The sequence below is a fragment of the Gadus macrocephalus genome, chromosome 15 (genome assembly GCF_031168955.1).
Source record: "Gadus macrocephalus chromosome 15, ASM3116895v1".
Taxonomy (NCBI): domain Eukaryota; kingdom Metazoa; phylum Chordata; class Actinopteri; order Gadiformes; family Gadidae; genus Gadus; species Gadus macrocephalus.
Genome location: NC_082396.1, coordinates 7,352,581 through 7,365,765, shown reverse-complemented (window position 1 = coordinate 7,365,765; position 13,185 = coordinate 7,352,581). Strand labels below are relative to the sequence as shown.

Genomic DNA, 13,185 nt, shown 5'->3' with positions numbered 1-13,185 from the left:
GCTAGCTGCTCCTCATGTTTACTGCTCCTCATGCTAGCTGCTCCCCATTCTAGCTCCTCCTCATGCTAGCTGCTCCTCATGCTAGCATCTCCCCATTCTAGCTGCTCCCCATGCTAGCTGCTCCTCATGCTAGCTGCTCCCCATGCTAGCTGCTCCCCATGCTAGCTGCTCCTCATGTTCTCTGCTCCTCGTGTTAGCTGCTCCTCGTGCTAGCTGCTCCTCGTGCTAGCTGCTCCTCGTGCTAGCTGCTCCCCGTGCTAGCTGCTCCCCGTGCTAGCTGCTCCCCGTGCTCGCTGCTCCTCGTGCTAGCTGCTCCTCATGCTAGCTGCTCCTCATGCTAGCTGCTCAGGCCTGTAATCAGATCATGGCGCTCAGAGCTCTGGAACAAAGACACACAAATTGTGATTAAATGTGCAGCGCTGGATGGAGGCGGAGCCTTCATGTCTCTAATGGCTCCTGACAGCCTCTCCAACAGATTCTGTGACAAACTTCTCGATTCAACCGAGGGGATTTTTGAACTTTGCTTGCTCCTGTGGTCCTTGGCTCCGGCTCTGTCAAACAATCCCAGTCCATGACCCAATTGACCAGTGGGCCCCTCGCTGACCACTCAATGAGCTCTATGTTGCCATTCTTTGTGCCCGACGGCCAAATGCTCACGGCGCTTTCTGGTAATTAAACATGGGTGGGTGGGGGTCGGGTGGGGTCGGGTGGGGGTACGGTGGGGGCGGTTCACATCAAACAGCTCCGTGTGACGGAGGTGGGGGGGGCAGCCAGAACGTAGAGCACAGGGGCGACGGGGGGCAGGTGCAGAGTGGAGGGAGGGGGTGGAGGGCTGTGGGAGGTCGTGCAGGGTGGAGGGAGGGGGAGGAGGGGTGGAGGGAGGTAGGGAGAGGTGATGGGAGGTGGAGGGAGGTGGTGGAGGGGTGTGGGAGGTCGTGCAGGGGGGAGGGAGGTGCATGGAGACTTTCCCACCACGGCTGTGGCATCGGGCCTCATTAGATCGTTACAATAAGGAAGGAGGTGTTTTTTGTTTCATAAAAAATCTCATTAATCCATGAACAAAAGGCAGGCACTGACCTCAGTGCTGCTCGTGTTATCTGAATATGCCCTGAAATTACTTCTGTCTGTCCACTGGGAGGGCAGGATCTATAGCCCCCTAGTGGGGACCTGTGGCATCTAAACTACCAACCTACTGGGACCTGTTTCATCTAAACTACCAACCTACTGGGACCTGTGACATCTAAACGACCAACCTACTGGGACCTGTGGCCTCTAAACTACCAACCTACTGGGACCTGTTTCATCTAAACTATCAACCTACTGGAACCTGTGGCAACTAAACTACCAACCTACTGGGACCTGTGACATCTAAACTACCAACATACTGGGACCTGTGGCATCTAAACTACCAACCTACTGGGACCTGTTTCATCTAAACTATCAACCTACTGGAACCTGTTTCATCTAAACTATCAACCTACTGGAACCTGTGGCAACTAAACTACCAACCTACTGGGACCTGTGGCAACTAAACTACCAACCTACTGGGAACTGTGGCATCTAAACTACCAACCTACTGGGACCTGTGGCATCTAAACTACCAACCTACTTGGACCTGTTTCATCTAAACTACCAACCTACTGGGAACTGTGGCATCTAAACTACCGACCTACTGGGTCCATGTTCCATCTAAACTACCAACCTACTGGGACCTGTGGCATCTAAACTACCAACCTACTGGGACCTGTTTCATCTAAACTATCAACCTACTGGAACCTGTTTCATCTAAACTATCAACCTACTGGAACCTGTGGCAACTAAACTACCAACCTACTGGGACCTGTGGCAACTAAACTACCAACCTACTGGGAACTGTGGCATCTAAACTACCAACCTACTGGGACCTGTGGCATCTAAACTACCAACCTACTTGGACCTGTTTCATCTAAACTACCAACCTACTGGGAACTGTGGCATCTAAACTACCGACCTACTGGGTCCATGTTCCATCTAAACTACCAACCTACTGGGACCTGTGGCATCTAAACTACCAACCTACTGGGTCCATGTTCCATCTAAACTACCAACCTACTGGGACCTGTTTCCTCTGAACTACCAACCTACTGGAACCTGTTTCATCTGAACTACCAACCTAGTCGGGGCATTTATCGAAACTTAATATTTTAGTTTAGATGTAGCCACCAGCTACATTTAAAGTAATTGTAATAATTTAATAATTATGAACCCCCTGGAAGCATCTACATTCAGATGCTCTGGTCATTGATTTCAGAGATCAAACTGATTGCAATCAGAACCTCCGGGCCTAAACTGGTGGTCCTCGGCTCTCTGCTGCTCCCTGGTGGTCCTCGGCTCTCTGCTGCTCCCTGGTGGTGCTCAGTGCTCTGCTGCTCCCTGCCTGGTGTTCCTCTGCTCCCTGCTGCCCCCAGCGGAACCAACCGGACATTGCACATGTTTTGAGTTATTTTTCCTTCTTCTCTATTCCCAGTTAATTTTGAAGAGTTGGATTTAGCCCGTTAGGGGGTTTTCAACTTGAGTTTTGAGGGGACATTATTGAGCCACCTGGTGCGTTCAAGGGACACTAATTTACAGTTGAAGGTGTAGTGTGGAGAATTTGGCAGAAATTAGGTGAGTGCCGCATGCAGCGCCGCACTATTGTAATTCTTAGACTTCATTATTTAATTATTCATTTACTTATTATTGTCATGCAACTTTGGGACCTATCTCCTCCAACAATTTTTCCCCTAGAGACTCCATTCAACTTTTAAAATGTTCAGAATATCTTGAAATCTTAAGCCACCATTCAAAACACTGAGAGCTCAACTATTTCAGACTTGTACACAAACGATATGTCATATGAAAGCTGAGACTCCAAGGATTCCAACAGCCTTATCATTTTGTTTCAAAAGATTTTACATTTTTAAATGGTGTGCACGTTTACTTCATCTGTTCAAATCTTTAATTTGATTCAAGCCATTCAACAATTCTTTACGTCTTAAAGGCACCCAGTGCAACTTTCGAGGCTTAAAAATAAACATTCAATTTCTAGTCTTTTTTACACGTAGTAAGTTTCAATAACTCCATACCATTACATACCGACATTTAAGCAGCAAAGATGAGACGTCGTTGTGTGGTGAGAACTGATACAAAATCGATAACAACAACAATGCCGCCATTTTCTTTATTTGTTGTAACCTACAATAAATAAAGCAGGCTTCCAGTCAATGGAAAAATGGCTTCTCCCCACCGGCGATTGTTGTTGTTTACGATTTTCTATCAGTTCTCACCACACAACGACGTCTCATCTTTGCTCCTTGAATGTCGATATGTAATGGTATGGAGTTATTGAAACTTACTACGTGTAAAAAAGACTAGAAATTGAATGTTTATTTTTCATTGAATGTTTACATAAAGTTGCACTGGGTGCCTTTAAACTACGTCGCTTATTAAAACATTTTTAACCTCATTTTGCAATCCCGCACTGACCGCATTTCCTGCAGGAAATAAGTTTTCTAGTTGAATATACAATTAATAAGTTTTAATCAGTGTCATATCTCTCGAAAAAACTATTGATTAACTATTTTGTTAAATATTCTATTCACACAGCTCAAGGGAACTGAAGGTGTTCGCTTCCGGACAGCAGTAGAAAATATTAAAAAAAAAAATTAACTATTAAGTAACTGTGTACAATGTGGGCCTACCTATATAAACAATATAGTAGGCAGAAGCAATCAAATAAAGGAATTAAACGACTAGGACTCAAGAGACGAGATAAAAAAGATGAAGAGGTCTTGAGGAAGAATTTATTTACAAGTTGAAGTCATCGCTGAATTCTTTAACTCGCCTGAATGAAAACTGTACAAGCACACAAGAAGTCAACTTAAAGTCTTCAATTTTAAAGTATAAATGTGATTCATTATAGCAAACTCAGTCATTAAAGCAATAAAGTTAATATACTGGAAAAAACAAGTATCTTATTCTTCCTTTAGCTCAGGAGTGAGAAGTCTTTTATTCCAGTCTCAACAATGGTACGACCCGTACCCATAACGTCTCAACAATGGTACGACCCTTTCCCCTAACGTCTCAACAATGGTACGACCCGTACCCATAAAGTCTCAACAATGGGACGAGCAAGACACGCACCGTAAGCTAGCTAACATATAGCCTACTTCAGCTAGCAATGTAAAGCTAGCTATCTACAGTCAAATATCTACTAACAAACAGATAACAGGCTAGCCATCACACAGGTGGCTAGCTAACACACACTAGGTACGCATGATAGCAGAGCTGGCTAGGACTACCATGGAAATTAACTCTCAGGTGTAGTGTTTGATACACGGCCTGTACAGACATTTTCTGTTTGTTTGTTTGTTTGTTTGTTTGTTTGTTTGTTTGTTTGGGGGGGGGGGGGGGGGGGGGTAATGAATGGGGGGGCTGATAGGCTGCTTAGAGCTGGATAAGGTGCCTTTAGCTTCAAGTTGTATGGAGTGGTATAGATGTGCGCCTGAACATACAAGTCTGGAACATTTTCAAGACCTGACCTCTGACCGCAGTCCTTCAGGACTTCACCCTCGGAGTCTGGACATGGGACCAACAAGGACACTTTCGCCTCAGCCCAACATGGAGAGACTAGACTGGGTAGACCCGCCCATTCTGCCGGCAATTTGATCTCGCCCTGCACAAGGGTCTGGAGAAGAGCAATACATTTCTTTCTGCTTCCGATACATTTTTGCGGGAGTCAATCACCAAGCTGGCTTTTCCCCTTGGCACGCTATTGGCTGGTTTACCAAAATGACAACAAGGAAGCGACGGCAAGCAGCCAATCGCGTACAGTCATATGAACTAGGCCCATTGATCACGCCTTTTGTGCTGAAGAAAATGACAGCAGCTTCCCCTGACCAACGTGCAATCTACGATTGATCTTGGTCTGGCAATAGCCAGACTATGGAGAGACCTGATCGATGGTACAACTTCTAGAGGTCAAACATCTAGAGGTCAAACACGTAGAGGTCAAACACGTAGAGATCGATCATTGTTCTCTGCTGGTTCATTCGGCTGCAGGTGTCAGCCAAAGAAGACAATTTGTTCTTCTGCTCTGGTCTTAGTTCAAGCATTGTTATCAATACTTTTCCTCAAGATATTTATGTTATACGATATAAATCTAACTTAAGAAATGCTGAGGTCTACTAATGAATACTGTTGGATGGTCTAGCATGCAGCAGCCACAAGGAGATCCATCAAGTCCAACCAGCCGGCCCCTGGTCCATTCAGTAGTGGGAGCCGCTCTGGGCCCCTGGTCCATTCAGTAGTGGGAGCCGCTCTGGGCCCCTGGTCCGTTCTGTAGGGGAGAGCCGGTCTGGCCGATGGCCCTAGGTCCGGTCTGGGCGGGGGCCCCTGGCTCTGCTGGAGACCTGGAGAGTCTACTCCCGCACTTCTTTTCAATCCATATTAGCCCTAAAATCAGATAGCATCCGCCTAAAGCTATTGATGCTCGCTTCATAGCGAGCATCAATAGCATAGGTAGCTAGTGAGTACTTTTCAGTTCGCATGAACTTGGACATTAGTTTGAGAACCATGGCCGCTATAAAGTTAGTGTTAGCTTATTAGCGCCAGCTCCTCAGTGAGCTAGGGTTAGCTCCTCAGTGAGCTAGGGTTAGCTCCTCAGTGGGCTAGGGTTAGCTCCTCAGTGGGCTAGGGTTAGCTGGGCTGGGCTGCCGTTCTTCTCTGGTTCTTTGTAGCCGTCCTTCATCAATGAAGAAAACACCTGAAGGGAAACAGAAAGAGAGATGAACACGCAGCCGCCACATAACGAGAGAGCTCTAGAGGTCAAACATCCGGAGACCACCAGGGCCCGCAGTACCGGCCTCGGCCCCCGGGGGGCCTCAGTACCGGCCTCAGCCCCCGGTGGGCCGCAGTACCGGCCTTAGCGCCGCAGTACCGGCCTCGGCCACCGGGGTCCTCAGTACCGGCCTCGGCCCCCGGGGGGCGCTGTTCCTCTCCGTTCCTCGCCGTTCCTCGCTGTTCCTCACCTGCGCCCAGCGGCCAGCGCTGCAGACCATGGGGGTGCTGGCCATGGAGCTGAAGAGCAGATGGGGGGGGAGGTCGGGGGGGAGGCGGGTGAGGAACTGGGCCATGTGGATGAAGTCCATCTGCAGCAGGACGTCCTGGTAGAGCCGCAGCAGCCCCAGCGCCGTGCGGAACAGGCTCTCCTCCCCGTCCCGGCAGAACACGTCCCACACGCGGCACGCCACATCCAGGGGCAGCGCCTTGCTGTACAGCGTGAAGATCCTGGAGCCCCACAATGCACCAGGGTTAGCGTTGGGACCGTACTGTACAGCCTGGAGCCCCCACAATGCAACAGGGTTAGCTTTAGGACCGTACCGTACAGCCTGGAGCCCCCACAATGCACCAGGTTCAGCGTTAGGACCGTACCGTACAGCGTGAAGAACCTTGAGTTATTCAAGGGACTCTAATCAGAGTTCATCTCAGTTAGCTTCACAGCTAGCATCCATAGCATTAGTAAGAAATAGCACCTACCAGTCTATCAGTTAGAGGTCAGGGGTCAGGACCTACCAGTCTATCAGTTAGAGGTCAGGCGTCAGGACCTACCAGTTTATCGGGTAGAGGTCAGGGGTCAGGACCTACCAGTCTATCAGGTAGAGGTCAGGACCTACCAGTCTATCGGGTAGAGGTCAGGGGTCAGGACCTACCAGTCTATCGGGTAGAGGTCAGGGGTCAGGACCTACCAGTCTATCGGATAGGGGTCAGGACCTACCAGTCTATCGGGTAGAGGTCAGGACCTAACAGTGTATCAGTTAGAGGTCAGGGGTCAGGACCTACCAGTCTATCAGGTAGAGGTCAGGGGTCAGGCTGTTGGCGAGGAAGTGTCTGAAGAGTCGAGGAAGATTCTCCTCGAAGAAAACCTCAAAGGCTGCGAAATACTTCAACATCTGAGAGAGAGAGAGAGAGAGAGAGAGAGAGAGAGAGGGAGGAGAGAGAGAGAGAGAGAGAGAGAGAGAGAGAGAGAGAGAGAGAGGGAGAGAGAGAGAGAGAGAGAGAGAGAAAGAGAGATTATTTGTGTGCGTGTGTCTGCAATGCATGCATGCATGCTTGTGTGAGTGCGTGCGGTGTGCGTGCGTACCAGCTGGTGGTCCACCCTGAAGAAGGTGACCTGACAGGGTTTGTTGAGCAGGTTGGTGAAGGTGATGAAGGCCTGGCCCTCCTCCAGATTCAGCAGCAGCACGGCAGCCATGAACGACATGCCCTGGACCTACAGAGAGACGGGGGGTGAGACCGGAAGAGAGAACAGAGAGACCGCCCCACTATGTAGGCTCATTACAGTAGAGGCTGTGACTCACGTAGCCGATGTCCGGCCGGTAGCAGGTGTACGCTCCCAGGAGACTGTGGAGCACCTCGTGGTAGGGCCCGCCCTGAGAGAGAGACAGAGAGACAGAGAGACAGAGAGACAGAGAGAGAGAGAGAGAGAGAGAGAGAGAGAGAGAGAGAGGCCATCAGTTTGATTGACAGGCGGAGGGCTGAGTGTTTGATTGACAGGATGAGGGCTGAGTGTTTGATTGAAAGGTACCTTCTGGAAGATGAAGAGCGAGGGGAAGGTTCTGGAGATATCCAATTTGATCAGGTCCAGACTGGACTCCCTGTCGGCCAGCGACGCCCCCCCGTCTGGAACAGCCGGTAACCAGTCAGTAACCAGTTAGTAACTAGTCAGTAACCAGCAGGTAAACAGTCATCACACCAAAGGGCTTTGTTGCCATGGTTACATTCATTATAACACTCTTTTGAAAAATCTGTACAAGGAAGACGTTTTAACAGATGTTATTGGTAACCGTTGGCAACCGCTGGTAACCATTGGAATGCTCTGATTGGCTGAGGGGGCCCACAGTCTCCACATCTGCTCTGATTGGCTGAGGGGGCCCACAGTCTCTACGACTGCTCTGATTGGCTGCGGGAGCCCACAGTCTCTACGTCTGCTCTGATTGGCTGAGGGAGCCCAGAGTCTGTACGTCTGCTCTGATTGGCTGAGGCGGATGATGTCATACCGCTCTCGCTGTCGTTGACAGAGCTGGTCTCACTGGAACACCTCCACCTGTCCTTCACCCTGCAGAGGAAGATATCGTAGAGTTCTACACACACACACACACACACACACACACACACACACACACACACACACACACACACACACACACACACACACACACACACACACACACACACACACACACACACCTTTAAAGACTGTCATTGCCAAGGCTGCAAGGGTGTGTGTGTGGGCGTTGTCTGTGCGTGCAGTGTGCTCGGTGTGAGTGTGGTGCGTTGTGCGTGGTGTGTGTGCTTGGTGCTTGTGTTCGTTGTGTGCGTGCTGTGTGTACCTGGGGTGATGTTGAGGTCGTTCCCGATGGCCAGGCTCCAGACTCTTCCTCTGACACTGGGAGGAAGGCCGTGCCACCACAGCTCCCGCACACGCCGCGTGCACTTCCTGTCCAGACAGGATGTCCAGATATTAAATATATCTGTTTAGCTCTACATGTATATATTTATACATCATATATAGAATATATATAGTTTAGCTCTGTATATAGTTTGGCTTATGTATATATTAGTATAGTGTATCTATGTATATATTAGTGTATATAGTGTATCTATGTATATATTACCATATATGGTTTAGCTATGTATATATTAGTACATAAAGTGTAGCTCTGTATATATTAGTATATATAGTGTATATGTATATATAGTGTAACTATGTATATATTATATAGTGTAGCTCTGTAAATGTTAGAATATATAGTGTAGCTCTGTATATGTTAGTATATATATAGTGTAGCTATATATTAGTATATATAGTGTATCTAGTATGTATATATAGTATAGCTGTGTATATATTAGTATATATAGTGTATCTATGTATACATAGTGTAGCTGTGTATAGCTATGCATATTTGAGTATATATTTGTGTCGTACATCTGGTCCCAGCGCGGCAGGATGTGGGCGGTCCAGGTGTTGATGGCGTGAGAGATGCTCTCCTCCCGTCTGTGGCGCTCCTTCAGCTTCCTCTTCCTCCTCTGAGCCTCCTTCACCTCTAACACACACACACACACACACACACACACACACACACACACACACACACACACACACACACACACACACACACACATACATACTATATATTAGGGCTTTGACTTTTGCCCAAAAATCATATTCAAAGTTTGTTTGTTTATTAATATTTGAATATATTTGAATATTTATTAATAATATTTTGACCATTAAATGCCTTCAGTAAGACATGGATTGGGCGTTTGTTTACCGCATTGCTATGGTTACCGGTCTTGCGTGTTCCAACGGTTTATTAGGTTTCTAATAAATCGCTGTCTAATCAATACTTCATTCATTGCCTCACAGGTTCGAATATTAAGGGCTGCCTAATGTTCCTTCGAATTTTGATTTTTTTTTCTGATATTCTAATTATATTCGGATAACGAAGTTCGGAGTAAAAGCCCTACTATATATAGTACTGTGTATCTCTCTAGAGACAGACAGACAGACAGACAGACAGACAGACAGACAGACAGACAGACAGACAGACAGACAGACAGACAGACAGACAGGTGTTTGGTGTCTACCTCTCCTCCGTGCTCCTGCCACCATCTCCTGGTACTCCTGCTGGTGTCTCTGCGCCTCCTCCTCACTCTTAGCAGGGAGGTTCCTGAAAACACAACACACACCTGTCACCACACACACACATGCCAACACGCACACACACACGCCAACACAAACATGTACACACACGCACGCGCCAACACACAGACGTACACACACACAGACGTACACGTACGTCAACACACACAGGTACACACACAACAACACACACACACCAACAAACCCGTCAACACACAACAGCAACACACACATGTGAACACGCACGTCAACACACGCACATCCACACACGTCAACACAGACACACCAACACACACATGTCAACACACACCAACAAACCCGTCAACACACAACAGCAACACACACATGTGAACACACACGTCAACAGAAACAGTTCAACACACGCACATCCACACACGTCAACACAGACACGTCAGCATCCACACACACACCCATCAGCACACACACCAACACACCCACGTCAACACATCCACGTCAACACCCCCTGGTGTTGACCCCCCGGTATTGACCCCCTGGTGTTGACCCCCCCCCCCCCTCCGGTGCCCCCAGGGTTGGTAGCCATGGCGACGGGTCTCACCCAGGACGCTGCTCCAGGATCAGGGCGGTGGTGGACTGGGGTTCGAACTCCAGCGGCTTCCTCCTCCCGGGAGGCAGGGGGCGCTGTGGGCGACACAGAGGTAGACACTACATTATGGAAACACATATATATATACCGGTACATTACAACATATACATATACACATAATACTATATATTACCACTACTGCTACATGACACACACACACACACATATATATATATATATACACATAGATATATAGATATATGACCACTACAAACATTCAATATATATGCATATAAATATATATATAATATAACGTTGGATAATTATAACATATATAACAACTATATAACTACTACATCGATTTTACCAATACTGCTTCCCAAATCTTCATATGTTTCACTCCTAAATGTTTGTGTGCTGTATAACATGTGATGTGTAAGATGTATGTTAACTTGCATGTTGAGCAGTATGTCATGTAACATGTACGTTGAGATGACATGTATGTTAAAATGTAGGTTGAGCCGCGTCTCACCTGCTGGCCTCCATCGCTCTCCGGGACCGCCTTCCCAAACAGACGCCAGCCTGGTGCATTCTGGGTAGGCACCACGGGCTCTTTGGATTTCCTGGAAAACAAACTTCTAGAGGGAGGAGGAGGTAGAGGGGGAAGAGGAGGACGAGAGAGAGGAGGAGGACGAGGGGGGAGGGAGAGGAGGGGGAGGGAGAGGAGGAGGAGGGAGAGGGGGAAGAGGAGGAGGAGGGAGAGGGGGAAGAGGGGGGGAGGGAGAGGAGGAGGAGGGAGAGGGGGAGGAGGTGGAGGAAGGGGAAGGAGAGGAGGAGGAGGGAGATGGGGAAAGAGGAGTGAGAGGATTTTCATAGATGTACACCTCTGGTGCACGTGCGTCGTGCGTGCGCGCGTACGTGCGTGCGGGTACCTGGTGAAGAACTCTGCGATGGTGGTCCTCTTGGTTGGGGAGGGAGGGCCGGACTCGGGGGGGTCTGGGAAGGGGTCCGGGGCGCTCTGCCGCCGCCTCGCCCCCTCCAAGTACAGCCCCGCCCCCTCCTCCGGGGAGAGAGGCGTGGCGTCGCAGCTCAGAGACACCGCGGTGCTCCCTCGGGTCCTCAGGGTCTGCGGCCTCGCCGCCAAACTGGGGTCAGGGGAGGGGGGGCTGGGACCAGTTGAGGGGGGTCTGGCCGATGCAGGGTTGGCCGAGGGGAGGTCAGGGGAGGGGGGGCTGGTGGAGGGGGGATTGGTAGCGTCAGAGGGAGTTTCCGGGCGCAGGACATGGAGAGGGGGTCCTTGTCCCGGGACGGTCAAGTCCTGGGCGGGAGGGAGACCCCCGGGGTCGTGACCCTGGCCGGCGCCTGATGTTCTGACACCCGTCCCCTGTGGTGGGGGCTCGGGCTCGTCGGGGAGCGTGGTATTGTTCTCAGAGTGCTGCGGCTCGTGCACGTCACGTGGCGTACAGACGAGGTGCAACCCGCCGTTGGCAACGTTCACCTCCTCGCCAGCCCCGCGACGCGCAACCCCCTCCGCCGGCTGGCCAAGGGTCGTATCCGCCCTTCGACCCCCGCCGGGGCGGCCGTATATCTGGAGCTCACCGGAGACTGAAACCTCGGCTTTTAGAGGTTGTCCGTCCCTCTTCCGGTGTCCCGGTATCACGTCCTCAGAGTCCGGGGACTCCCCGCACTCCGTCCCCCCGCAGCCTCCTCGGAGCCCGGAACCTGTCCCTGAGACTGGACCCGGATCCGACAGCATCTCCTCCCCCAACTCGACCGAACAGGGACCGGCGTGGCCCCCCTCTCCCGTCCGCCCCCCAGCGGTCCTGAAGCCGTTCGAACGGCCGTGGTCGCGACAGTCGCCCGAGACCACGCAGCTATCCTCCAGGCGGCAGGGGAGACATTTAGATCCCGGGACTGAGGTCCCGTCCTGCGGGGCCGCTCGGTTTACCTTCCTGCCGTAAACCGGATCCGCTCGGAACTGCTCCTCATCGTGTGGAGGCGAGCCTACGTTGAGCTCCGAGCCGTCCATGGCTCTCGGTCAGCGAGACGAGCCCCAGGCGGTCCCCCAGTGAGGCGGTCCCGGGGTCCCCGGCAGAAGGTTGTGTGTTTCCCGGTGAGGAGATCTATCATCCTCCCCGGAGCCGCTGCGCCTCCAGCGTCACCAGACAGACGTGGACGGTCGTTGACCGTGAAATCCTAAACATGATCAGATTTCAACATAATGAAAGGGTGAACGTTGACCATAACGTTATACATTCTGAAACCAGCGGCACTTCAGCAACAATCGGTCGCCATCTTTGAAAAGCTTCAAGGTGACGTCAAGTCTTTCGCTCGCTGGTTGACCGACAGGCGAGATGTGGCGACACCTTCCGTCCCCTCCTGGTAACCGCACGCACACAGCACCCGGCTCAGGCAGTTCATCCTTCTTCTCCTGAGGTACTGGGACTCAGAAGGCCTCTCCCAGGTCCTCCTCAAGGTCGGGGCTCGTCCTTGGGTCCCCCTGGACCCCCCAGGGGCCTAGACCCCCCCAGATCCTGCCTCCCCTGGACCCCGGTCCGGTTTGGCCCCAGATCCGACAATCCCAGGCCTCCTCTCCAGACTGGGCAGATGTTCAGATCCCAGTCCCTGTGTACTGTCTGTTATTATACTACCATCCACCTACCTCTATAGAACATTAATTTGTTCCAGGACCTTTGAACTCTGCCTCTTTGAGACCAACTTCATGTTTCTTTTTTTAAATAGACTTTTTTTTTTTTATATGAATGTCTGTTGAAGTGAAGCGTGTGAGCATATATTAAATGATATGACAGACCAGTTGAACACAGGGACCTCCACAGGGTTATAAAGCTTCCACAGAGCATTCCTCCTCTGCCTCTTGAGAATCCAGACGAGAACTCCA

The 13,185-nt window shown here is 50.3% G+C and overlaps 1 protein-coding gene across 2 annotated transcripts; it reads right to left on the bottom strand.

Annotated features, from left to right (window-relative positions):
* Nucleotides 1–3,807: 3,807 nt before the first annotated feature.
* Nucleotides 3,808–12,627, bottom strand: LOC132472926 (TBC1 domain family member 12-like). 2 transcript variants are annotated; one of them, XM_060072788.1, is made up of 13 exons: nt 11,219–12,627; nt 10,819–10,921; nt 10,299–10,381; nt 9,667–9,749; nt 9,005–9,122; nt 8,409–8,515; nt 8,076–8,159; nt 7,604–7,698; nt 7,377–7,448; nt 7,160–7,288; nt 6,859–6,968; nt 6,048–6,306; nt 3,808–5,782 (listed from the first exon to the last, which is right to left on the bottom strand). In XM_060072788.1, the coding sequence occupies exons 1-13, from the start codon at nt 12,313–12,315 to the stop codon at nt 5,702–5,704; spliced, it is 2,421 nt and encodes an 806-aa protein (XP_059928771.1). In that variant the 5' UTR covers nt 12,316–12,627; the 3' UTR covers nt 3,808–5,701. The 2 variants fall into 2 exon arrangements, with proteins under 2 accessions (XP_059928771.1, XP_059928770.1); XM_060072787.1 differs by having other exon boundaries at nt 10,819–10,924; nt 11,219–12,625.
* Between the last annotated feature and the right edge of the window lie 558 nt (nt 12,628–13,185).

Coding starts and splice junctions, on each gene's coding strand:
- LOC132472926 (XM_060072787.1), bottom strand. CDS start 12,315: ATGGACGGCTCGGAGCTCAACGTAGGCTCGCCTCCACACGATGAGGAG. Junction 10,925..11,218: donor ATCGCAGAGTTCTTCACCAG/GTACCCGCACGC, acceptor TCCTCCCTCTAG/AAGTTTGTTTTCCAGGAAAT. Junction 9,123..9,666: donor GGCAGGAGCACGGAGGAGAG/GTAGACACCAAA, acceptor TGTGTGTGTTAG/AGGTGAAGGAGGCTCAGAGG.